Below are 26,722 nucleotides of genomic sequence, written 5' to 3' on the forward strand. Positions count from 1 at the left end.
AAAAAACATAGAAATTCACTTAAAAAAACAAAGGTTACAGAGACATTATAGTTTGGTTCTGAATTTACTTGTGCAAAATCATAGAAATCAAGCAATTGTAATTAGAGTCATTTCAAGTAACTATAAGTCATGCCCTAAAGTAACTATAAGTGGCGCTCTCTCCATGCACTGCTAATTACCCCAGATATCATAGCATTTGTGACAACTTCTATAATGTTATTAAAAATATAAATGAAACAATAGCAGTCAAATTATTGAAAAAAAAAATCTGTTCACAGCAGAGTTGAAGGTTGACAACGCTCAAGTCATGTTTTTTTCAGATTATGCTGTCCCAGTCCAGAGACACTGTAGCTCCTTAGCAGTAAAACATCACCTACGTGAACTAGAATTGTGATACTCAGTCACCAGTGACCTTTGCAGAAGGCACTACACATTTCTTCACCACCCAGGAGGATGCCTGGAGCTGGTTAGAAGACTCTGGGGGTTATTCTAACTTTGGAGGAGGTGTTAATCCCAAAAGTGACGGAAAAGTGACGGATTTACCACCAGCCGTATTACGAGTCCATTATATCCTATGGAACTCGTAATACGGCTGGTGGTATATCCGTCACTTTACCGTCACTTTTGGGACGGATTAACACTCCTCCAAAGTTAGAATAACCCCCTCTGACTTTTAAGCTAATGGTTCAAAGCACCAGGAACCCAAAACAAGTTCCTGGACCTCGACTAGCCAGAGGTGGCATTGCAGGGTGCAGTCATGGCCCATAGGGGCCTCACCGGCAGTCCCTGATTTAGGAACTAATTGGAGAGCGCTGCAGTATGCTGAAACATACTAATGCCATTATGGATACTGTTCACTGCTCCAGCCCAAAAAGTATGGAATCCCCTTCAACTGATGAGGACAGCTCTACCACCACTTGTCACTCTTGCAAGGCTCATGCCCCCGCCAGACATTACCCCACAGACAACATAATTTAACCTGGTGCCTATCTACAGATCTGAAGCACCATCCCCCTTCTAGTTACCATAACTCCTGAGAGTCCTGCTCACTGAAACTCCATCAAACACTCAATGCTCCACCGAAGCAGGCATGCATCTGCACTTAATACCCGGCAGTAGCCCGCTGTTGATAATACTGCACCTCGTCCCACAATGCCGGTGACTAGTCCCAAACACTTTTTGCTCACAGGAACCACTAACAGTGGGCAAGCGTCTACATTCATTCAATGCTGCAGGGTATCCCCTGCAAGACAAAGAGAGCAGCCACATTCCTTATTCCCCCCCAGATACTGTTAGCCTACCTGCCCCTCCCCTAAAATTGTATTACTACATGGCTTGGGGGGACACTTGTTTTCATGTGCTGCTCTTTTGGTATTTACTAAGTTATTTGTTATTCATATTGTAGCTTGTGTTTTCCTCTCATATATGCTGTTTTTCTTAAGGCGACCCAAGTATACACTCATCATCATCATTGCCCTCACACACAGTAGAGACGTAAACATGCTTTTTGGGAAGCAAATGAATGAGTAATGACATGATCCATGACCCACATTAAAATACTGACCCGTAATGTGCATAGCTTCCATACACACTCCTGAAGGTATGATATCTATTCATATCTCCACCGCTAGGCTGTGCATGTTGCCATACTACAGAAGTCTCACCTGATAACCTCAGAAACTGATAAATCTAAGCCAGGTCTACACTACCAACTGTCCTTCCTACACCAGTGGGGTTTTAATATGGATCCATCCTGGGGCCCCATTTGCAAGGGGGGGGGGGTGGCAGACACTGAGGTACGCAATGTATTGGTCAAGGAAAGGTTAGATGATAGACGTGTCGTATGTTGTTAGCATTTATGCCCAGTGTAGACCAGGCCCTTTTCCTATGCACAGGTCTACACCAATTGTGGTCATTTTTTGCGCAGCTTTCTATGTAAGTTGCAGTTTTTTCTATATGTTCACATTTTCATGAGTAGCTAAGGAGTTTTTCTTATGGTCCTGATGAAGCGCCACTTGATCCATTGGGACAACCAACGTGTGAAACATGTTGACCTGTAGGTAAGGCTAGAGATAGTATCCCTTTGCCCTTCACTTATTTGGATAGAGTAGTGGAACATTATTTCCTCTCTACTCGACTTAACCGAGATCCACCACTTACAATAAATTTGTTGCAGTGTGGTTCTCAAGCTAATTTTAATCTATTTTCTCCAGCTCTCCTCTTTGTCTAGTAGGTCTGAATTTGTTTCTACTCTTTCTCTTTTTCTTGGCATGAACTTTAAAAGACATCCAGCACAGAGCCCCCTCGTGGGGCCCATCGGACATTGCAGTATCAGTCCGACGAGGAGCAGACCCGATTATGAAACATGATACCCAGCGGGTGTGTGAGGGTTCTAGCTTCTAAATATAGACGTGTCTCTGTGACCTTTTTCTATTTATGAGGAACAGTGCACTTTTTGATTTGTATCCTTTCCTATGCAACTTGTCTGCAGTGCTGTACCGCTGGAGTGGCCTGCCCTGGCTGCTGGGGCGTGACTTTAATAGTGTCATAGATAAATCCTAGACCGCTCCTTTCCCCCCAATACCCAGAGCTAGTACGTCATCCAACACCCTCCCCTTAGCAAATTGGTTATGCAATTGGGATCTACAAGATGTTTGGCACGCCCGCAATGCATCCTCCAGGATATATTCCTTCTATCTGGTCCCGCACAGGCTTCATGTGCGCACTGACAGATTGGTCTGTACAGATCTTGCGCAGGTTATAACACAAAATGATTATCTAGGCCATGCTCACCGGACCACAATCCCCAATACCTATAACTAGACTGGAATGCTGGTCCTCCTCCTGTCCCTACATGGCAATTGCAGTCTGCAGTGCTAGAAGACCCTGCGTTTCGGGCCTCTTTCGGTAAGATGATAAGTGACTACTTTGATCACAAGGGCTCTGTTTCCATGCAGTCCACGGAATGGGATGAATTCAAAGTGACTCTCTGTGGCCACTGCCTGGGGCTAACCTGGAACATGTGCCAACAGCTAGACAAAGAGATACTTGCTGTGGAACATAGGCTACTGCACCTTGATAACACAGTGGTGCAGGACCCCACTACCCAACCACAGCTTGACAAAACCCGTAAAGACCACTCCGTACTCCTTGAAAGACTATGATGTGTAAACTACCTGCTCACTCTGCCAAAGTACATGCCACAATAGACAGAGCAGGCTCTCTCCTGGCCTGGTTAAAACAGGAAAATCAGCGCCCTATTGTGGCTCTACTCTCAGGAGCTGGCCACCTACTTTATATACAGCTTGAGATCCATGACAAATTAGGCTCTCCTTAAAGAAAACTGTATCAATCTGTCACAATGTCCTTCCCAGATGATGTAGACTCCTTTCTTTCCACGATATCCCTTCACCAGATTACACTAGATCAAAAGAAGGAGCTAGATGGACCCATTACCCTGATTGGGGTGCAGGAAGCCATCAAAGCCTTTGCCACCAGTGAGACCCCTGACCCGGACTGCTTGCTGGCAGAGTTTTACAAAGCATACACATCACTAATAGCACCCCGCCTCCACACGCATTATGATGAAGCCCTTACTACCATGCAGCTTCGTGCCAAACTCCATCTATAAATTATTGGCCAAAATCACAAGGGACCACCTGGCGCCCCATGTCCCTTCACTGGTAGCTGCTGACCAGAATGTATTTTCCACCAACTCGCACTACATCCCTTGACCTACAGTGCTTTTTATGTGCCCTTAAAATGCACAGCATAATTTGCCATGGGCGGGATGTCTAGTGCTTAACTTAGAAAAGGTATTTGATTCACTGGAGTGGTTCTTTATACTCAGAATATTACCACGATTCATCCTGGGGCCCAAGTTCATCCAGTTGGTAAAATTAGTGTCCACTTCACCAATGGCCAGAATTAAAACAGGTCTCCTGATCCAATCAAAATAGAGAGGGACACGAGGCAGGGGTGCCCACTGTCCCCTTTTCTATTTGACTTGGCTATGGAGCCACTCCTGTAGCTTTGAGCACACAGGGCAATGACAGGGGCATACCATTTGGCGATGGACTCTACTCGGTATCCCTTTATGTGGACTGCCTTCTTATCCATTTAAGAGATTTCTCTCGATTTCCTGAGACAATAACTGATACCCTCAATACTTACGCATCCCTATCCAGATTGCAAGTTAATTGGCCTAAGTCATGTATCTTCCGGTTAACACCTGATATGCCTGACCCTGGGCCACTTCCTATTGCCCCCTCCCCAGCCTGGCAGCCTGTCACTTTCGGATACCTTGGTATGCAAGTTTACCAATCAGAGTCTGACTTATATGGTGGGAATCTGTCACGAGATATCACATCCCATAAATCCCAGATGGCATTCTGGAAGACACTCCCATTGTCGGTGACAGGACGATTGCCACTCCTCAAGATGGTTGCACTGCCTTGCCTCCTATATTATTTTGTTAACCTCCCATTATACATCCCCGTTTCCATCTTTCGCCGTTTTGAACATACCATTCTTGAGTTCATCTGGCACTTTTTAAGAGCAAGACCTCTTTTATTATGCTTCCACACTGAGATGTGGCTACAAATGATTCAGTTTTGTATGTAGAATAATTTCTTTCATTTTTGATGAAAAACTCTTTGGGCAGAAGCAGAGAACAGATATGGGTATCTGTTTTGCTGCCAGCTACGCCGGTCTCTTCATGGGATGGGGGAACTGCAGGCAGTCAGAACATTAGACAAAATCTACACCAAAGTCATTGTGTGGGAACGCTACATAGATGACCACTTAGTGATTTGGAAAGGGACAGGCATAGAAGCAGAAGAATCTATGAACAAAACTGAATGACAACCCCTTCAATATAGGTTTAACGTCACATATGGACAAAAGGAAAATTGAGGCCCAGATGTATCAAAAAACCCTTTTGCGATTTGTTAATAGCGATTTTTAAGAAATCGCTATTTCTGAGTCGCAAAATGGTATGTATCATATTTGCGATTCGGTAATAGCGATTTCTTAAAAATCGCAAATGCTATTACCGAATCGCAAATTGCGATACTGGCCCCATTCGCACCTATGGGCCTGTAGGCCCATATTTGCAAATTTTTTGCATTTCCCAAATTGCAAATTCCTAACTGGAATTCACAATTTTGGGAAATGCAAACCCCAGGGTGCTGGGGGCCTAAGGCCCCCTCTGCTGCACCCCAAGAATTTTTTAAAAGACATGTAAGGCGCACACATGCCAAAGGGGAATGTGTGCGTTACATGTCAATTTTAAAAATGCATTTATAATGCATTTTTAAAATTTGCACATAGTTACCACCAAGTTCAACGTGGTGGTAATAGCGATTCCTTAATGCCCAATTCACATTAAGAAATTGCTTGTTACATGTGGTTTAGAAATCGTAAATAAGGATTCCTAATTTGCGATTTCTTATTTAGAGAATGGCAATTTGCGAATCTCTAAATGGGGATGCAATCTTAAGGAATCGCTATTTTAGCGATTCCTTAAAATTGTGTTGCGAATGCCTTTCATACATACTGAAAGGCATTTTTGCATTTGCAAACGGCCATTTGCACTGTTTGCGAATGCAAAAATGGTTGATACATCTGGCCCTTAGTTCTTAGATATAACTTTGGAGGCTATTGATAACAAACTTACAACCAGGCTGTATAGAAAAGCAACAGAAGGCAGCATGCTATTATACATGTCTAGCAGGCATCCTAAGGCCCTGATTGAAAGTACTTCTTACAGCGAGCTATTAAGAGCCCATAGAAGAAGCAGCACTGAGATACCCTTTAAGCAAGAATGTGAAGTCACGATACATCGATTCAAACAGAGGAGATAAGCAGACGAGATAAGCTGCACTTCATAGAGCACAGAAAGTGAAAAGAGATGAGTTTTTAGTCCCAAGGAAATACCCAACAAAGAATCGAGTATCAAAAGCAGATTTATCACCATCTATACCAGCAAGGCAAGTGAACTACAAAAGATCTTTCACAACATTGGCCAATACAATACATTGAGAGCAACCTTCAATGTTTCATAGATGACAATCCTAGAATTACCTTTAGAAAAGGCACTATACTCAAAGAGAGACTCTTTAGAAATGATGTGGGCAAGAAGAGCAATACTGTTAAAGGTATAAAAGGTTTCTTCCAATGTCTCAACTGCAAAGTTTGCAAATACAGCAGCACTATCACACAATATGTATCCCCCTTCACAGGTTCATTCAAGAAGATACAGTCACAATATACCTGTATCTCGGACTTTACCATTTATGTTCTGAGTAGCCCATTTGGACTATGGATGTAGGTAGTACAACACACTCTGCCAAAAAAAGAAAGAGGCCAGTAATTTGCGTTCTATCCTTTACCTCTGCGATAAACTGTATTATTACACGTTTTTAAAAATCTTATTCTAAAGCATTTGCTTTTTTGTTTTTTTTCCCTTTTAAATCACAATTGGTCGTACTTCACATAGATTTTTCTTTTGCCTTGCAGGTCTATGAATCAATGGAATAGTTAGTATAGGTCTTGGAAGCAGCCACTTAATTCTGTCTAAATATTCTTCAATTATTTAGCTTCTGTGATGTAACAGAAGTGACAACAAGCTCTGGTGAACTGTTACCAGGGACCAAAAAGGTTATAAATTGTGGATGTCAAACAGTATTTGTTACAGAACTTGTGTGTATCAAGGCAATGTTTTTTCATAAATGTAGAAATGTCCCTCACTGATAGAATGCATGATAATGGAAGTTAAGAAACTGTTAGGAATTATGGAATGATATATAGTATGTATCACAAAATGTATGTGCATTAGGGTGGAATTTTGTTTTATTATGTTTAAATGTCCTTTATTGGCAGAGATAATGATTAGGAATTCAAATACACACATTTGATTTACTTCAATGGTAGACATTTTACCAACATTTGTATGGTAATATAGGAAAAGCGAAAGTGCACTTATTTAATCCAGGTTAATAGTTATTTATAATAGGGAAATTGACTTAAAGAATGCTGAGGATGAAACACTGGTAACTGCTCTTGCCACAAATGTATATGTAAAGAATACATTTAATGCATAACATTACAATGTCATTTGAAAATGGCAGCCACAACATAACTTAGTACAGGGTGCCTGCATGTCCGTCTTTTGTGTTGTTACAATTACAGTGGGTGGTTTATAAAAAATGCAAAAAGCAAATATTCTGATACCCATGAGCAAGGCATCAGGTAAGCTGAAATGCGTAGGGCATTTTTGCATCAAGATGCTGTACTAGGAGGCTGATATCTTGCAACCGATCTCATTTGCACACTGCCGGTTATATTTGTGGGGATACTTTATGTAAGAGAAATGTTTGAAGATGACATGCAGGCCGCCTTGCTGGAACATGCTCCACTACCAGCAGGACCCTGAAGCTTGACGCCTTTTCAGGAGATGAAAATATATACATATTTCTCCGCTTTTTCTCCAGGGCCAACTTTTCCCATAGACAAAGCATCTATTGTTTTGCTACTAACATTAATGTGAATGTTCACAACATTTTTAATACTAGTTTGCCACTCACTTCAGCTGCTGTCTGGAAGGTTTTGGGTGATTCATCAAGCAAGGGCCGGGAAAAAGGAGGATTCCAAACCATTTGAAAAGTTGCACCTCCCATTTTCTTTCTTGGCTGGGCCCCCAAAGCACACTTAAAGGCTCAGGCTAGAGGTATCCTGACCCCATGTGCCACACAGAGGGGTCTCTTAGGGATCCCTCATGGGCAAACAGTTGTTTTGACTCATCTGCAGATCCACTGCAGCACATAGTGTAAACAACAGTGTAAATCAACAATGGGTCAGAGGATCCGAAGTCAAATGGAAAACAAAATCACCCACTCACACACCATACTCCCACTGAGAAATGGCCAAAGGTCGTGCACAGAGTAGGGTAGGGTGCATGTTGGGGGGGGCGCCTGGCCATTCCTGGTGATGGTTGTATTAGTGAACCGTATTTATATATTACTTTATGTTATAAAACCATAGAAATTCACTGAAAAAAACCCAAAGGTTACAGGGACATTATAGATAGGTTCACTCTTTACCCACACAAAACCATAGAAATTCTGCATACTTATAGTTATACTTATCTGAAGAAACTATAATTTGTGCCGTTAAGTAACTTTAGGTCACGATTTATAGTTTCCTTACCATAAGTATATATAGTTTCTATAGAAAAAGCGTTTTTTTACCTGCCTATATCTTTGGCATCACTTCAGCAAGGAAGTGTTGACAGCCATCTTGGGAATCTGCTTTATCCAAGTCCCAGAAAAAAAGGTAAAAAACAAGCAATGGGGCCAGAGCAGGTATACCCTGACCCCTTAGCTCCGGTGTTGGGGTCCCAGCGGGAACCCCAGGGCAAAAAAGCATTTAAAACAAAAATGTCCTCAAATATGCAATGAGGTCACGAATCCACAGCACACAGTAAAAAAAAACACCAAGTGCAGACTCTGCACTTGTTTTAATGATGCCCTCGGGAGGGCTAGGTCCTTGAGGCATGTTAAAATAAAGGAGAGGGGTGCATGGGGCCACCCTCCTAGGACCAACACCTCCCTGGGCTTAAGTGATAATGAATGAGGGGTGGGCACACAACAGCCCCCACTGCAGCCCAAAGGACTGCCACCTCCCCAGGGCCAGGGAATGCAGGGGGGTTGTGTGCCCTTCCTGCAACTATGGAGACTGCCACCTCACCACGGCCAACTTTAGTTATATGCAGGGGGACCTTCCAAGGGGCAATTTCTAACAGTTATGGGGGGGCCAAGTGGGCGCCCCATAGCCCTGAATAGCCCATTGCGGACCCCTGACCTGAGGTCCACCACCTCCCCGGGACAAAATGTAATGTTGGAGGGGGGCCACAGATGGCCCTGGGCACCACCACCCCTCTGGGCTGGATCCTGCTATGTCCTGGGGTGGCGATCCCTAGGACATAGCTGTATGCTCTGACTTGGTGGGAGCTGTGACAGATCCTGCCAAGTCAGAGCAAACACTCCGCTTGCAGCAAGTGAGACCTGTACAGCTCTCACTTGCTTCGAGCAGAGGTTTCCTCTGTTTCTCTGCCTGCAGAGATGCAGGCAGGGAAACAGAGGAAACAATTGCTCTCACAGAGAGGGATCTGCATCTCTTGCAGCTCCCTCTCAGTGACAGCAATGCGGCTCCCTCAGGAGGCAGGAAGCTGGCTGGGACCGCAAGGGCCTTGAGGTTCCCCCCACAGTCCCATGGAACACTGGGAGGCAACCAGTAGAGATGGCTGGACCCTGGGGGATGAGGTTCCCGGGGCTGAGATCTGCTAGGGGAGGGGTGCCATGTACCCCTCCTCCCAAAAACTATATATATTTTGAGGTTGGGCCCTAGGGGATAGGGTCCCTGGGGCTGAAATCGGCCAGGGGTCAGGGGCTGCGCAGCCCCGTTCCAAAGCTACGAAATACTGCTAAATGTGTGGTCCCCTGGCCTGAAATCAGCCGTTTGAGGGGGTCCCCCTGGCTTCCCTCCCCCCCAAAAATAAAAATATTATATAGCTGGGCTCCGGGTGATGAAGTCCCTGGGGGGGCAAAATCGGCTGGGGTATGGGGTCCACTAGGCCTCCCTCCCCCCCAAAACATATTTTAGAAGGTGGGGCCCTGGGGGATGGAGTTCCTGGAGCTGAAATCAGCCGGAGGAGGAGGGCAAGCAGTCCGCTTCCCAAATATGTTTTCATTGGGCCAGGCCCTTGGGGATGGGGTAACCAGGGCCAAAATAGGCCCAGGGAGGGGAGCTGAGTGGTCGGTGCATTGAATTGTTGTCGACCCCGGAGGATGGGATGCCAAGGACGGCATCAGCCAGGGGAGGAGGGCTGCGCAGGTCCGACCTTCCCCCACACTGGCCATTTACCCAACAAGGCAGCACTTACTAACTAACCAGTAGAAAGTGCTCCATCTTATACCCACTCTCACATCCACGTAGAACGTCTCACACCAATTCTCACACTCAGACAGAAACTATCACAGCCACTGCCACACCCAGAAACACCCTCTCACACCTATTCTCACACTCAGAGAGAAAGGCATTGTGGTAAACTCCCACCCCAACACAGCCAAACGCAGTGCACAGTGTGGGGTTGGTTAGTTAGGGGGGTTCGCCGCAGGGACTGGGCAGAGGCCAGGTCCTGCAGCCAACTCCCACCACAGAGGGCTGAAGGCCATGCATGGTGATGGTTGGAGTAATGTATAGTAATGAAAATTACTTTATGTTAAAAAAAAACATAGAAATTCACTAAAAAAAATAAAGATTACTGGGACGTTATGGTTACGAAATAGAATTAAAAAAACCTTTGAAATCCACTTTAAAAAAACCCAGAGGTTACAGGGACGTTATAGTTACGTTATGAATTCATTGGTACAAAACCATAGAAATTCAGCAGTTTTAGTTACAGTTATTTCAAGTAACTTAAACTTGAGGCCTAAGGTAACTGTAACTTGCACCCTCACCAGTCACTGCTAATTACCCCAGATATTACAGCACTCATGACAACTTTTATAAAGTCATTAAAATAGGAATGAAACATTAAAGGTCAAATTATTGAAATAAAAACTGTGCATGGTTGAGGTGCGAGATATAGTTACCTTAGGCCGTGAGTTATAGTTACTTGAAATTTCTGTAACTATAGCTTCTGAATTTCTATGAGTTTGTGCGAGGAAATTCAGAACATAACTATAACATCCCTGCAACCTTTGGTTTTTTAAGTGAATATTTATATATATATGTATATATATATATATATGTGTTTGTATAAATATATATTTTTATTAAATATTTCTGGAGTATGGTTAATTTACATTGTATTAGAGTTACATATTAAACTGTTTAACATATACTACTTTAAAATTCTATATTAAACAAAATCAATATTTTTGTCCATTTTTGGACAATATTAGTACCAATGATTATTTTTGGTACTTCCCATTATAAATATAGGATCAAAATATGGTAAATGATATTTTAATAACACTATTCTTTAGCACAATATTATATCAGTGATCCGTGGTTGCATGGGAATGCCCATGCACCACTCATGGAGCACACCCTTAAGGCAAAGTAAAGTAAACAACACATAGCGCAACTCTGCGTGTTTTTGGTCTACTATCCACCCTAAATCCGGATTTGAATTGGGTAGTAAATACCACCCTACCACTTTGCACTTGGATTGCGTTACACAAGGTCATGAAAATCCAGCACAAATCATTAGTAAACCTGGGCTGAGTAGCAGTAAGTATGAGTGAGGGAAAATTAGTGAGAATAAAAGTGAATTCAAGTTAGTGTGTTAGAATGAACAAGAATGAGTGTAAGGGATTGTATGAGAGTGTGAGTGGCAATGAATGAGTGCTAGGAAGTGTGAGTGAAATAATGAATGCGAGTGAGTGAACGTGAGTGACAATGTGATGTGATACTTGCAAATTTGCCCTGCATAGTGAAGATAGATATTGTCTTAAAGAGACCTCTAGGGCAAAATACTGGCACTGGCATACCTGCTGTAATTCTAAGTATGACAGACACCTGTGACACAATACTGGCACTGGCACACTGGGGGCAATTCTTGGTAGGAAGAGCATCCACTGTAAAATACTTGTACTGGCATACTAGAGGTAATTCATGGAATATAGGGCACTTGTGGAAAAAATATAGCACACTTGAGGAAATTCTTGGCATGTGGGCACCAGTGGCAAAATGCTGGTACTAGCACAAAGAAGGTAATTCTTGGCATAAAGGTGGACAGAATTGCATATGGGAGGGTGGTAACCATGAGAAAATACTGGCCCTGACACACTGAAGTCATATTTTACATAATGATTGTATGAAGACAGTATAAATTGATTTTTGATATAAGAGGGAACCCATGGAATATGGAGGCACATATCACAACATTTTGGCCCTGGTACAATGGAGGTAGGTTTTGACATAGGGGTACCATACCACATTTTAAAAAATGGCATCAACTCCTGGAGAATGTCAGGTTCATTGGATTGGCCACTATGAATGGATTTGAATATTTAACAAATGTCCCTTTAGCGCCTGTGGCATTGTAGCAAATTTATATGAAAATTGTGCTTTAATAATCCTTTTGAAAATGTAAAGCAGCGTAGAGGAAGGAATCCTGTAGAAGAGGCCTAGCGTACACAGTTTGTTAGCTCACCATCATTCAGGGCAAGTAATATGCCCCAGAACTTTCAAAGATCAAGTTAGTACCATAATGTAAGTGGTATCTAAAATAGACATTTGTCTGTGTTATGCTGTTATACTTAGTACTGTGACATGTCTTTCTGGGGAAAAAATATGGGTCAAGGATTTATGTTGTTGCTTCCTGTGATGTCTTTAATGTCAAAGGTTGTGTGATGACACTTCTGCTACCCCTGGCATTTTAATGAATAGACACTCGTGCCCTTTTCAAGTTTGTTTTCCTAATTATGTGTGTTTTAAAGATTTTCTTATTTGTTGTAAACCCATTCTATTCAGTGAGTTCTTTCTCATTTACTTTAATAAATAAACCACGGGATAGTTAACATAATAAGGCTTTAAAGCAGGAAACAAATTATCTTAACAGTTCAGGTTCAATTGGTTAGCTACATTACAAGGCATCTATAAAGGGGTAATGGAAAAGTTAAATAACATTCGCAACAGCGTTATAGACATTCCTGCAGCCAAATTCACAATTAGAATCTCAAATGCAGGGTGTAAGGACATTTTTCTTTAGAAAACTAGGGCTTTGTTCAAGCATCCTCATCTTCTAAAACTTTCTATAGGGGTTGAAATAAGCATTCATAATACAGGTTTGACAACTATATCGAACTTAAACATTATTGGTGCTGAAGTTTCCTTGGTCTCCTCCCTCTACATCGGCTGATCTTATTCGGTGTCTGTATGCTCCGTAAGTTCTTTGCCCCGCTTAATAACAATGGACATCTCTCAAATATCTGAACTTGGCTATCTCTTCCTAACCATCTTCAGGGTCGTCTAGTTCTCCTGCCAATATTTCTTCGAATGACACGGAGATCATCTTCTTTCCCATTAACACAGATTTATTCGTTCTGCACTTCCCGTCTATGTACATCATATTGTTAAATGTGGCTGACTAAAACAGTAATCTTACTTTCCCACTGAACCCAAAAAAAATTGATCTTCAATCTCCACCTTCCCTCCCAATAAACCCTGGGTTAATTGTAATAGGCTCATGTGCTACCATCCCCAGCAACTGCTGCACGCTCAAATTTCACAATTCCATTACACCTCTGCTCGCACTTTAAAATGCCAAGGCCACGGGTAGTGGAGAATGTCTCAGTAAGCTATACTGTTGAAATGTTCTCCTTCTTGGCATCTGCCATAGCGCTGCTAACCCCAGCCCTTTGGGTTGAGTACTCCTGGTGTTTTATCACAATCTCATACATGCAACATAATAAATGCCAGGACAATGTTTGTGGGTATATTATGTAGCAAGTTTATTGATTACACAGGTAGGGTTAGCTTACGGGCGATCCCGGTGTCGGAGATGAGTTTATGAATATAGCCGACACCCATCCTTAGAAAGCTAGAGCTCTCCCGTGTGGTGCTCTCTGCACCTGCGTACTTCACATCTTACAGCTCGTTCCTTTATCGTGGTTTACCACTTTGATATTTTAGTCATGCTCCTGACAAGTCAGAGCGAGACCCCAGCCAGTCTCCACAGTTGCTCAGGATTCCAACTGCCCCCCTTTGCGGGGTTAATGAGCGCCGTCACATCATCCAGGGCCCCGGCGTAAAGGCTCCCAGTGGCCCGAGGAATAGCCTTTGCTCCAGGAATCACCATCTGGAGGCCTTTTAGTCAACCTTAAAGCTTTAGGATCGCCCTGTAACTCCGCTTTGCGACGACTCTTACGTTTCCTGTAAAGAAAGTCATGTTATGCCTACGCTCCCTTTCTGCCCTTAAATCCTTCTATTTCCTTTTGTTGTCGGGGTGGGTGGGAGGTTTGAGCGTTGTTCAGCTAAAGAGGCCCAGCCCTGTCCAGTCGCCCATTAAGAGGCCTTATGGCCTCACTCCTCTTCCATCACACCTTTGGGGGGCCATAAACGCGAGGTGGCCCACCCTCCCAGTACGGAGGCCCCTCGGGCTCATTTCTACCAGGCGGGGGAGCGACGCTAGGATGCTGTCCACCTTAAAGACGCCGTACGTGCTTCGTGGCCATCCACATAGCGCTGCTACCCCCAGCCCTTTGGGTTGAGTACTCCTGGTGTTTTATCACAATCTCATACATGCAACATAATAAATGCCAGGACAATGTTTGTGGGTATAATATGTCGCAAGTTTATTGATTACACAGGTAGGGTTAGCTTACGGGCGATCCCGGTGTCGGAGATGAGTTTATGAATATGGCCGACACCCATCCTGAGAAAGCGAGAGCTGTCCCGTGTGGTGCTCTCTGCACCTGCGTACATCGCATCTCACAGCTTGTTCCTTTATCGTGGTTTACCACTTTGATATTTTAGTCATGCTCCTGACAAGTCGGAGCGAGACCCCGGCCAGTCTCCACAGTTGCTCAGGATTCCAACTGCCCCCCTTTGCGGGGTTAAGGAGCGCCGTCACATCATTCCGGGCCTCGCCGTAAAGGCTCCCAGTGGCCCGAGGAATAGCCTTTGCTCCAGGAATCACCATCTGGAGGCCTTTTAGTCAACCTTAAAGCTTTAGGATCGCCCTGGAACTCCGCCACGCCTCGGGATCGCATCTTGTGATACCCAAGGCCCTCCACCTGTGCTCCTTCCTTCCCCGCTAACTGCAGCCGGCTGTCTCGAGAGCATCTCTAATGCTCATTAAGAACATATCCGTGCCCGCGTCAGACAGGTGTACCCCGTCTGCCGCAAAGTTACTGCTCAAGCGTCTACACAGCAGGGTATGTCTAATGAAACCAAAACCGTGCTGCTTCGCCAATTTCTGTAGTGACTTGTTGATTCTCCGCCTTGACATTTCAAGTGCGGCAGGAGACCTGGCCCCCTGCCACACCTCCCTTGGGAGAATCTCCGACCATATTACTTCCCCGCCCTCCATCAGGGCGGCCATTCTGGCCAGGCCATGCATCATGGCCTGCAACAGCGGGCCCCTCCCCAAGTGGTTAGGTCATTTCCGCCCAGGTGAATTACAAGAATGTCCGGTTTTGGCCCTTTCTCCCCCACCAGCTGGCGAACTCTAGGTTCCAGCATGGACCATCTCATTCCCGGGGTTCCCCGCCAAGTGAATTTGGTGTTGCTGAAACTGCGCGTCCAGCCACTCTCCCTGGCCCGGTGTTCTGCTCTTTCCACCAGGGAGTGACCCATCACCCATACTGGCTTAGCCCCTAGATGGACAAGAAAGTAAGCATTACCACACACTTTATTGACATCATTGATCGCATACGTTACGCTCACAGCGTTCACATTATATATAACTTGCTATGCAACCTAGGAAAGGCATTCTCTCAACTGGACCCCGCCTCACTCGTTCCTCGCCCAACAGGCCTGGTGCGCCACCTGCCCCGCCCAGGGGGGGGAGCCTTGTGTGGACACCCCTTAGCGTTCTCCAGAGCGTATGTACAGCTTGTATCTATCGGACTGCCACCTTCCGATCCGCTTAATAGCCTCCGCGTGCAAACCTTCTTCGAAAGCCGTGGTGGCAGCACCGATTCTAAAGGAATGCGTTGACCATTTATGCCCCTGGTACCCGGCCTTTGCGATTGCCCCCTTCAAGACCCTTCTATATTGGAACTGAGTTAATGGCTGGCCATCCCGGTGAAGCAATAAGTACCCAGGTAGCGAGGGGCCACATGCAATGTACCTCCTGAGAAGTTAGATCGGGCAATATCTGGCGTCCCCTAGTACCCGCAAACAAACCACTACACCTTTCCCTTTCTGGTCCGCCTTAGAGCGACGAACCTTCAGTTCCGCCATGTCCAGACCCATCTTGAGATCACCTAAATTTAGTGCCCTGTTGGACGTGTCGCTCCTTGACCCCGCCACTAACTCTGAGGTCCTGAAGGCTCCAAAGAAGGCTAGGGAAAATGTGACCCCGAATAAGAGCTCCTTGTACTGCGAGATACAAATGGCTGTGAGCGCCCCCACCAACTCCCTGAGCATGTTAATGCCGATGGGCGCCCTCTGGTCGGGTGTCCTCTCCTCCTGTCTAGCCCATCCCTTCAGTGCCGCCCTCAATGGGAAACCCGCGGTCGGGTCCCCTTCTCCCCTCAATTTTGAGAAGTGGGCGATAGCCGCCACGTGCCTGGAGACCCATGCGTGCGATTTCCCATTGTCCTTTGCCCATAGTACGAAGCGCTGCACCCTTGTCGCCAGGGGGTCCCCAGCACCCCCAGCCTGTGTTACTGACGTGAACCTGTTGAAACATGCCTTGTACTTGGCACGGGTCGCGGGGGCCACTGATAACTCTCCTAGCGCCCCTATCCTTTGCTCCACTGTACCAAGTGCCACCACTCCGCCTTGAACTGTGTCATCTCTGCCATCGCCTGAGGGCATGCCGCCCTGAATTTCGCCCACTGAAAATGAGAAATAGCATCAGCTGCCACACTCTTGACCCCTTGCACATGCCGTGCGCGAAACTCCACATTCCTCAACAGGCAACCCCTGACTAGCTCCCTCAACAGTCCTACCAATACCGGGCAGTTCCCAGACTGGCAATTGATTGCCTGGACCACTGCCATGTTGTCAGACCAGAATGTAATCCTCCTGTTGGCCAACACCTGTGGCCACAGGTAGATAGAGAGGACAATTGGGAACATTTCCAGCACGGTAATGTTCTTTGTGAGTCCATGCCTCGCCCATGCATTCGGCCATTTCGCCGCACACCACTGCTGGTCTAGTATGACCCCAAACCTCTCCCTTCCTGATGCATCGGTGGCGAGCTGGAGCTGCTGACTGGTGCACCATGCGGTGCGCCACAATAAGGCACCGTTGAATTCCTCCAAAAATGACAGCCACATGCGCCGGTCTTCCTTCAGCCCAGCCCCGAGACGCACCATGTGTCGGGGTTTCCTCACCTTTGCTGTCGCCCTTGCTAATCGCCTGGCAAGGATTCTGCCCGCTGGTATGATCCTTGCTGCAAAGTTGAGCCTGCCTAGGAGGCTCTGAATCGTGGCCAACGTTGCCTTGTCCCTGCTCAGGACCAGCCGGATGTCGGCCCGCAGCGCCGCAACCTTGTCCTCCGGCAACCGGCACAATCCTGCCGTTGAATCAATTTCAATGCCCAGGAAAGCCAAGCAGTCTGTTGGCCCCTGAGTCTTACCCGGGGCCAATGGCACCCCCAACGTTTGGCTGAGGTGCTCAAATGCACTGAGGGTTGCCTTGCATTCGCCGGAACCCGCCCTTCCAATAAAGAGGAAGTCGTCAAGGTAGTGCAGTGAACTCCCCGGGGGTGTCCCCTCCCTCAGTGCCCATTCCAAAAAACAGGCAAAGGTCTCGAACAAAGCACAAGACACTGCGCAACCCATGGGCATGCACTTGTCATAGAAGTATTGGCCAGCCCACTGCATCCCTAGGAGGTGAAAGCTGCTCGGGTGGACCGGGAGGAGGCGGAAAGCAGACTCGATGTCCGCCTTTGCCATGAGCGCACCTAAGCCCGCTGCGCGAACCAGGTCGACGGCCTCGTCAAATGATGCATAGCAAACTGAGCATGTGCCCTCCTCGAGGTAGTCGTTTACTGATGACCCTTTGGGGAAAGAGAGATGGTGGATCAACCTATATTTGCCCTGCTCCTTCTTTGGCACGATCCCCAGTGGTGACACAATAAAATTTGGAAGGGGTGGCTGGATGAAGGGGCCAGCCACCCTCCCCAATTGACACTCTTTCTCCAGCTTCTCCTGCACCACTCTCTGAGCCTCCATGGCAGAGCGCAAGTTATTCGCTCCCCTCGAGAGTGAGGGGCCGTCGTACGGGATCCTAAAGCCCTCACTGAAATCTTTAAACAGCAGCTCGCGCTCCGCCGCCCTAGGGTAACCTTTAAGGATCCAGGCCAATGCGTTAAAACCTATGGGTGACGGTGCTAATGTAGTGTGGTGTGACTGTGGATCGTTAGGGCTGCTTGGTACCCGCATAGGTACCCATTGCCTTATCAGTCTTGCTCCCTTTGGTGCATTCGGTTGCAGGGTGCCAGCCGGCGCACTTGGAGCAGGTGTGAGTGAATTTGCATGCGGGACCCCAAGAGCCTGCCCCGGCGTTGTATGGCCTGCATGAGTTGTTGCTGGACCTATACTGGTACCCCCCTCGCCCCTTCTGCGGGGGCTTCCCTCGAAAGGTGGACCTAAGCTGTTGCTTAAAGTAGAACGGCCTTGCTTGTTTGTGTCTAGAGAAACGGTGGTCACTGGTTGCTGGTCTGCCGCCATTGCCCATATACTGCACCCAGAGCTCAATCTCGCGGCAGTCCCATGCCATCTCGGGTGCCTGCTCCATTTTTTGCCTGAATTCCCTGTCGTAGCACAGCCACCCTGTACCCCCATTCCGGGTATATTCTTCGTATATGACCCTGTTGTATTTGCATAGAGCTGGTCCCTGTTCCGGGAACTTCTCCATGATCACTGTGGACAACATGGCGAATGCCTCAAGCCAATTGTCCATAGATTCCTCTGGCTTGACCTTCCTCTTCCATTTATGCTTCTCCACCTCCTTGCTGGGCACGGTTATGTCTGCGCCCTCTTTCGCAAATGTGAGCAGGGAGAAAATATAAATAAATTCCCTGTTCCATATTCTTTCTCTAGCTTCTAGTGGGACCCTCCAAGCCAGGGATGACCTCCCAGATAACAGGGGGGGATCGGGCCTCACCACAGTCCCTTTGTTGTTTGCACCTGGTAGCGTGTCTGACGCCGGCCCCACCCGATTCTCGGTCCCCTGCCCCGTGACCAGGCCCTGACTATTTGGAGTATAGCTCTCGCCCTGGCCCCACACCTGCCCTGCGCATGCACGCCTGCTACACGCGCCCTGTTCGTCCATGCCCCCGCCCGCCAGCGCCTTTGCTGAGGCCATGAAGCTGTGCATCGCCTCCATCATCTTACCCAGCCCGGCCTGCAACCCCTGCCCCGCAGGTCCTGTGGCGGGAGTGCAGAACCCATTGTCTGTAGGCTGGCCAGCTTGCCCCTGGTCCCTTCGTAGGTTCTCCCTACTGATCGAAGTCCCAGCCGTGAGGGGCGCCCGCTTGACATAGGCCCCTCCTGCTCCACACTGTCTCCCATGTTTCTTCTCAGTCCACTGTCCTCCAGCGGGGTTGCTGGGACCTCCGGTAAAACGTTCTCCGTTGCGACCTTTTTGGCCAGTTTGAGATTGTTCCCCGCCGTGGCCCTTGGTGGCCGCTTCCGTTTGGCCGGTGCTGCAACACTTTCCACACTCCGTAGACAAAGGCCTGAGTCTGAGGGCTGCACCTCGTCCGTGTTAGCCGCGACGTTGTGCTCCGACTGCTGCTGGGCACCTTGCGCCGCCACCATCTTCTTTACCCATTCCAGCCCTTTCGCTTGCCCCATGGCAATGAATTTCGACCAGACCTCGGCCTCCTCCTGGTTCTCCTCGGGGAAAAAAGCGCTGGCGACCCGTCGACTTCCATCGCAGTGATGTGTTTGTGGGTTAAGGATTCCAGCCTGCAATTGATATAATACACTTCATTATCTTGCACCTTACGTCGCCGCCCTTGCGACTCGCTCGCTCGCCCTTTTCCTTCTCATAATCTTTCTAATCTCTGTACCCCGTGGGAAAACGCGCGATTAAGTCTTACAACCGCCAGCTGCCAGGACCTGATCGTTGCCTGGCTCCTCGCGCTTAGCTAGATTGATGCGGGAGGGGGCAAGGGGGGAAGGAGGGGTGGTGGAACCTACCAACGCATCTTCCTCTCTGCGCCCTCTATTGACCTCTCCCCCCCCCCACTTGGCGGCAGGTATTCCTGACGGCGTTACCCGTCCCGGGTCTACGAGGCCCGATTCAACCATGTATAACTTCATTCTATCTTCATATAAGCCTACTTTTAATATATTATTTATATTAATCTATATATATATATATATACATATATATATATATATATTTTTATAATAGTATCATTTATAAATTTATTTTTTTTTTTTGACTTTCTGTACTACTATTGCACGTACTCTCCCCCTATTGCGTGCCGTTCACAACTCTGGCATTGTGGGATGCTTGCATACCACCTACCCCTGCGTCAGAAAGCCTTTACCCTATCCTTGGTTATAACCTAATCTAAAAACCTTTATTTTCTTTTTTTTTAAACAGTGGTTGGAATCAAACCCCTGCACACAAGGAGCACACGCATCAGTCAAATTTACACTGCTCCATCGGCTCATGCCTTCTGGGCCAAAGAGGCCGAGGCACACAGTCTCCCTGCGTGCCGCACCCTAGCCGTCTCTTCCATTATTATTATTATTTTTTTTTAAATCTAGTTGGCCGCGTGCATGCGGGGCGAAACCGGCCGAGCCCCGCCCGCCTTAGCCGCGGCGAAATGGCAGTGGCTGGATCAAACCCCTGTCCAGGGGTAGCTTTCTGCATCAAAGGCACTAGACTTTGCCTCTGAGCTACAGGCTCTTGATGGAAGGCGGCCGAGCCCCCGCCCGTCCTAGCCGCGCACCGCGCGCATTGGCCGAGCTCAGAAATGGGCTCGTGCCGTCTGGGCCGCAGGCGCACGGGGCACACAGTTTCCCCGTGTGCTGCGCTATAGTCTTCGACTTTTTTTGAATTTTGTATTTGTCTGGCCGCGCGCAAGCGCGGCGCAACGGAGCCGGCCTAGCCCTGCCCGCCTTGGCCAGGCTCCACGTCCCCGAGAGCCGCTTGCAGCTGGGTGGGGTGAGGTTGTGGGGGGGGGCACAGCGCGCTCCAGCCGTTGTGCTCCCCTAGCCATGTGCCCTCGCCTCATGGCCCGGTGACGCGCCCCACTTCCTGCTACTTTACCCGCCGATGGATTAGCGCGCCCTATCGGAGCTCCGCGCGTACAATACAGGTAAGGTTGTTAATTTTTTTGGGGGGAGCGAGCCTTATCTGGCCCGGTCGGCGAGAGGCCCACAGTAGGTTCTCGCGGCGCGTGCCGCCTCAGCAACCCCTCGCTATGCGCTCTAAGGCACCCCACCCACCTTAAGTGCTCCAATGATCGCCCCCCCCCAGGAGTCTATAGTCTCCCCACAACCGCTCAAGACCGCCCTGGTCACAGGGTTCCTTCCCAACCTACCCCCCCCAGAACTTCCGACTTACCTTAGTTCCACTGCTGCCGTCCTCTGGTCACTCCTCGTCCCGCTTGTATCCTGTTGTGTCCTCCGGTCTCCGCGCCAATTCTGCGACCCCGTAGTCCTGCTTGAGCGTTGTTCAGCTAACGAGGCCCAGCCCTGTCCCGTCGCCCCTTAAGAGGCCTTATGGCCTCACTCCTCCTCCATCACACCTTTGGGGGGCCATAAACGCGAGGTGGCCCACCCTCCCAGTACGGAGGCCACTCGGGCTCATTTCTACCAGGCGGGGGAGCGACGCTAGGATGCTGTCCACCTTAAAGATGCCCTACGTGCATCGTGGCCATCCACATTACTTATCCAACCTCTTAAAAATCCATATTTGCAGCTTGTTGTTTTCGCCAACGTTTCCAGATCATCCTCCACCACCATCTAGTTTATAAATACTGTTTGATTCACTCCTGCAAAGCAATTTTCATTTGCGATTTTCAGCACGTATATGCAAACAACAAAATAAGTTTGATAAAAAGCAAATGCATCAAGAGTTTAAAAAATATGATGAGTTTAGAAAATGGCAGACATATTAGACAGAAGAAATTCATAAATACTTAGTGAAATAAACAGCAAACATTTTGTGAAAAAGCATAGCTCTTTAGTGTAGCATTTGTTGAATTATCCTTTATAAATACCTGATTTCCAGTTCACAAATGCCAAAGGGGAACCATCTGACCACTGCCAACCAGTTGCTCCACCCAGGTTATTTAAACCTGTCCAAACAAAAACTCTTCTGCTGCTAACCCGTTCTGAAAGGTAAAAAGTACACATAAAAAAATAAAATTCAATTACAAAATGAATTCTGTGCACTGGCGCTAAGTTTGCAATTTGTAAGAGTGTGGGTGAATGATAATTGCACCAAAGTACAAAGCCAGAGAGAAGTATTATTTAAAACAGAAAGTATATCACCTGTTTGAGGAAATGTATTTGTCAAGCCATTTCTAATGGAATACCCTTTCAATGCAGGTCTACTCATCATTTACAGTCAGATGTTAATTATATTAGGAATAAAGCACCCCCTCCGTACGTTATAAGGGTATTGCAAGTCACCGTGGAGTTTCATAACCATATAGAGGAATGAGGCCGTGTTCCTTTATGTGGTTATGGAACTCAGAGGTGACTTATGTATGCCTGGGGTACTTTATCTTATATCATGCATAGTCACACCATCACCTTCCCTACAAACCACTTAAAACCTTGGTGTGTAGCTCTTTCATATGAAAGAGCGATCATGTTTGCAAACATGAAGGAAGAATAAAAATAAAACCTTTTATGCACAAATAAACAAATCAAAAACCTGTTAGATATTTGTTGCAAAAAAATGTTAGAAACAGTTCAAAACAGGTCAGTTTTGTTTTACAAAAAAACTGCAGTAGCTCAGAACGTGTAGAAACATGCAGAAAGATTCTGGCTTTTCTCTATCTAAGGAGTGCAAAAAATAAGCATATTCTCTCTGCTTGTCATTGTAAGCTATTCAAATAGAGCAGAAGTAAGAAATGCAATGCTCAGTTTGCTTTAAACAGCTGGTTTAATTATGCTCTGTGACCCGACCTGTCTTTCACTTTGGCAGATGGCATTGTGACTTCAGAACTCAACTGTAATACTCTTATAATTGTTGAGTTCTGACATCTTGGCGACTTGGTGTGTCAAAAGTCACCGATTATGAAGAAATTTGTGACTGCTGTTTCGACGGGGATTACAGAATCACATGTTTTATATATACACATTTACAATGTCATTGAAAGTAAATGTGGTCCAGTAACACATTATTTAGAACAACTGTAATAATAAACATACATTTGTTACTTCAGTGCAAAATATCAAATTGCAGTTTATCACCAGAAATAGAGAGCAATTGGCAGGGGAAGAACACTGTTCACAACTTCCATGTTACAATTACATGAAACACAGGACCAACTTCTCAAATAGTTGCAAGACCTCTTCGATGTGATTTTACCTTGTTATACACATTTGAGCTCTTGAAAACAGTTTTTGATTAGATACATTTTTTAAAATAAAAACGCATGAGAAAACTCTAAGGCATAAATTACATATTTGGGTGCAAAGAGGGAAAAGATTTGTTTAGTATAATTGTAGAGGTATGGCACACTCAAGGTTTTGCCGATCCTAAAGTATTACCACTTCCTACACTCAACTTGGTAATAAATACCATATTACTCTCTGCACATCTGCATGGTAGGGTACCAGGATATCATAACAAAATACTGGGTGACAGAAATACGTTGTCCTAAATATTTCCTCCAAAGTATTGCCCAACTGAAGTTAAAAATACAAAATCTACACACATTGGGATAACATTTGTTTTAGCCAATAATTTTGCTAATGATATTCTGACAGACAGCCTCCTGCATACACACAAACACACACGTACATCCCCCCCCACACACACACACATACAAAACTGCATATAAATATGTTCCCTAAAAAAACTCTTTGAAAAAGTGAGCTAGGGTTCTGGCTGAAGCACACAAAAGCACTGAAATTCACTAGAAATAGATATCCATCCACCTACGACACACCATAGCTTGCGCTTTCATCATTGTTCTCTTGATAACCATTTTTGTGTTTCTGTGTCATTTCCAAATTGGTGTTTTGAGCATGATGGCCTATGGGAGCATTATGTATTTGTTGATAACCATACAAAACACAATTTCTGTGTTTTTTTCAAATGTCTGATCCAGAACCATAATTCAATTTTTAACTGTGGATTTTACTGAAATTCATTGTTTTTTTAATTATGTGCTTACTTAACAATCCCTATTAACCAAAGCCTTCAGCTATGCGAAACAGTGGTTGGATGCAGGGCCAGGCCTGTGACCAAGCCCTGATTCCAGCCTGCTATTTGAGTCAACCCGTTGCACACAGCCTTTAGTCACGCAGAGGGGGTTGGCCTCAGGGCCTGCCCATGCTGCTTGGTCTTTAGCCAGGGCTTTTTCTAAAATATTTTTTCTAATTTACAAATGCTAAATAAAATTTGTGAATCTTTTGCAAGCTTCCACCCAGAAGCCTGCATTGGGATCATAAGTCAGATTTCTGATTTGCTAATTCTCAACATCTAAAATGGTGGCCAAGATAGGTACAGAAGTCCCAGTCTGCCTTTTAGATTATAGATTAGATTATAGAATTTATAGAGCGCATGGCGACCCGAAGGCATCCCAGCGCTAAAAGTAACGTAACACAAGTAGGAGGGAGAGTCGATATTAGTTACAGAATAGAAACGTTTTAAGCTTTTTCCTAAAGAGGCGCTCGGAGGATTCAAAACGGAGCTCCGTAGGAAGGGTATTCCAAAGGTGGGAAGCCTTACTGGAAAAGGAGTTGTTACCCCAGGATCTCTTAAAGCAAGAGACGTGTGCATACCTAAGAGAGGAGGAGCGGAGGCTCCTAGAGGGAGTGTGCAGGAAAATACGTTTCTTCAGGGAAATGGGGCCTTTGCCATGTAGAGCCCTATGGACAATACAAAGAGATTTAAACTGAATCCTTTCTTTAACGGGGAGCCAGTGGAGGGTGGAGATAGCCAGTTTAGTGGAAGCATATTTTGAGGAGTGGGTAAGAAGTCTGGCAGCTGCATTTTGTACTCTCTGCAGCTTCTTTATAACATAGAGAGGGGAACTGAGGAACAGAGAGTTTCCGTAGTCCAGCGGGAAAGAATTAAGGCTTGAATGAGGATTCTTCTGGCTGTAGGAGGGAGAAGGGTAAGAATCTTTCTAAACATGCGCAGGAGGCCAAAACAGGTAGAGGAGGTTTTACTGGCTTGGGAATCCATGGTAAGCTGGGGGTCAAGTATCACACCTAAAGTTTTAACCTGGGATTTAGGCGGGGGGAAGAGACCTAAAGGCGTCTGAGAGAGAGGGAAGAGGATGAGCGGGAGAACTGTTACCAAGGACCAGGACTTCCGATTTTCCATCGTTAAACTTGAGTTTGGACTTGGTCATCCAATTGGCAATATCACTCATGCAGCGAGAGAGATTAGTCACTGGAGAGTCTCCGGAACTGGAAAGAGACACCACTAGCTGGGTGTCGTCTGCATAGGTTACCAGAGACAGATTGTGGGGGGCAATTACTCTAGCTAAAGGTGACAAATAGACGTTAAAAAGAGTAGGGCTGAGGGACGAGCCCTGGGGAACTCCACATGCCAGCGGAAAAAGACCAGAAAAAAAGGTACGGTCCAAAACTTGGAAAGATCTATCTTTAAGGAAGGAGGAGAGCCAGGAAAAGGCAGAACCTCCTACTCCTATATCCGATAGTCTCAGACAGAGAAGATCATGGTCGACAGTGTCGAATGCTGCGCTTAGCTCAAGCAGAATGATAGCTACGTGCGATCCTCGGTCTAAGAGCTGGCGAGCCGACTCAGTTACTGTAAGAAGGGCTGACTTGGTGCTGTGCAGGGCTCTGAAGCCCATTTGGGTGGAATGAAGAAGTTCATTGTTTTCAAGATAGCAGGTGAGTTCAGTGTTAACATGTTTCTCAAGGATTTTTGCGGAAATAGGGAGAAGAGCAATAGGTCTAAAATTTTCTATTAAAGTGGGGTCAAGTTTGGGTTTCTTCAGAAGGGGTTTAACAATCGCATGTTTAAATGACAAGGGAACAGAACCCAAGGAAAGTGAGTTGTTAAGAATTGTAGTGAGAGGAGGGACAATGACGTCTGCTACCTGCAAGAGAGCAGAGGGAGGGGCAGGGTCTAAAGGAGAGCCAGATTAAATTTTGGACAAGAAATTAGTGGTCCTCTCCTCGGTGAGGGGGGGGAAGGAAGTTAGAGAGACTTCTGCAGAAAGGGAGTCTGTGGGTTTGATAGTAGGAAGATGATTCATATAGGAAGGGAACCCAGAGTAAATACTGATGACTTTGTCCTGAAAAAAAGATGCCAGTCGATCACTGTGAGAAACGGAGGCCTCCGTCATCTGGGTAGATATGGGAGGGGAAGTAAGGTCTTTAAAAATTTGAAAGATTTCTTTCTGAGGACATGACGAACATTCTATTTTTTCACCATAGAAGGTGGACAGGGCAATTTTTATGTTATGGTGATAAGTTTTGATGGATTGCTTGTATGTCTCTCTGCTGGAGAGACTGTAGCTTTTATGCCACAGTCTCTCAAGTCTTTTACAGTTCTTTTTAAGTTCAAGCAGGTGGGGGGAGAACCAGGGTTTAAGTTTATGGGTTAAGAGAGATGCTCTGGTTCTGATGGGTAGCACAACATCCAGGGAGGATGAAATCCATTTATAGAAGGAGTCTTCAGTTTCTGAGGCAGAGGGATGATGGGTTTTATCAAAGGCCAGGAGAGCTTTGCGCCACTCTACGGGGTCCAGTTTTGACCAAGAGCGACCGGATGTAGTGGTGCTAGGGAGATGGCCTTGGGTGGCATCATACGGGAAAGTAAACGAGAGAAGGAAGTGATCGGTCCAAAG

The 26,722-nt window shown here is 46.3% G+C and overlaps 1 protein-coding gene across 1 annotated transcript in view; it reads right to left on the reverse strand.

Annotated features, from left to right (window-relative positions):
* PLA2R1 (phospholipase A2 receptor 1) overlaps positions 1-26,722 on the reverse strand; it is a 1,061,792-nt gene that overhangs the window by 838,628 nt on the left and 196,442 nt on the right. The window contains exon 5 of the mRNA XM_069224206.1: positions 21,935-22,048. Within this exon, the coding sequence (XP_069080307.1) occupies positions 21,935-22,048 (114 nt within the window). The remainder of the gene's footprint in view (positions 1-21,934; positions 22,049-26,722) is intronic.

The sequence above is a fragment of the Pleurodeles waltl genome, chromosome 3_1, assembly GCF_031143425.1.
Source record: "Pleurodeles waltl isolate 20211129_DDA chromosome 3_1, aPleWal1.hap1.20221129, whole genome shotgun sequence".
NCBI classification, from domain to species: Eukaryota; Metazoa; Chordata; class Amphibia; order Caudata; family Salamandridae; genus Pleurodeles; species Pleurodeles waltl.